We start from the raw sequence: 540 nt of genomic DNA on the forward strand, positions 1-540 counted from the left end.
CAGCCGAGTTGAAGACCCACCACAAGGACCAGAGCCGGAGTTGGGGTTGCCTGGTCAATGCTCCCATCTCCCGCAGCATACGGCACAGCGCCGACCCCCGCCAGCCCTGCGGCTCCCCACCCCCATCCCCCCCGGCCCTTTTGTCCAGCTCGGTGGGTGCAGCCCCGTGTCCAGCCCCCTCGCTGGGCCGGTTGAAGAAAAGGCTCCGCTGGGGCCGCTCGAGGAAGAGGGTGAGGATGAGGCCGAAGCTGACAAAGCCCAAGGAGACATAGTTGAGGGTGAGGAAGGAGACGCCACCCAAGGTGACACAGAGCTGGCCCAGCACCGAGCTGGTGAAGACACCCAAGAGAACGGCGGAACGGGAGTAGCTGGCCATCCGCTGGTAACGGGACGGGGCGACGAGGGAGAAGATGTAGGAAGAGTAGGCAATGCGGGCAGCCATGGTGATGCCGTAGAAGAACTCCATCAACTGCATGGCCAACACAGAGGTACCCAAGACCAGCAGCAACCAGACGGCGATGCGGCTCAGGCTCTGCAGTA

The 540-nt window shown here is 63.5% G+C and overlaps 1 protein-coding gene across 1 annotated transcript in view; it reads right to left on the reverse strand.

Annotated features, from left to right (window-relative positions):
• Nucleotides 1-4: 4 nt before the first annotated feature.
• The window catches only part of SLC19A1 (solute carrier family 19 (folate transporter), member 1), a gene marked incomplete at its 3' end in the record, with an annotated part of 1524 nt that continues 988 nt past the window's right edge, over nucleotides 5-540 (reverse strand). The window contains exon 3 of the mRNA XM_010080661.1: nucleotides 5-532. Within this exon, the coding sequence (XP_010078963.1) occupies nucleotides 5-532 (528 nt within the window). The remainder of the gene's footprint in view (nucleotides 533-540) is intronic.

Source organism: Pterocles gutturalis, unplaced genomic scaffold (assembly GCF_000699245.1).
Source record: "Pterocles gutturalis isolate BGI_N339 unplaced genomic scaffold, ASM69924v1 scaffold29544, whole genome shotgun sequence".
Taxonomy (NCBI): Eukaryota; Metazoa; Chordata; class Aves; order Pterocliformes; family Pteroclidae; genus Pterocles; species Pterocles gutturalis.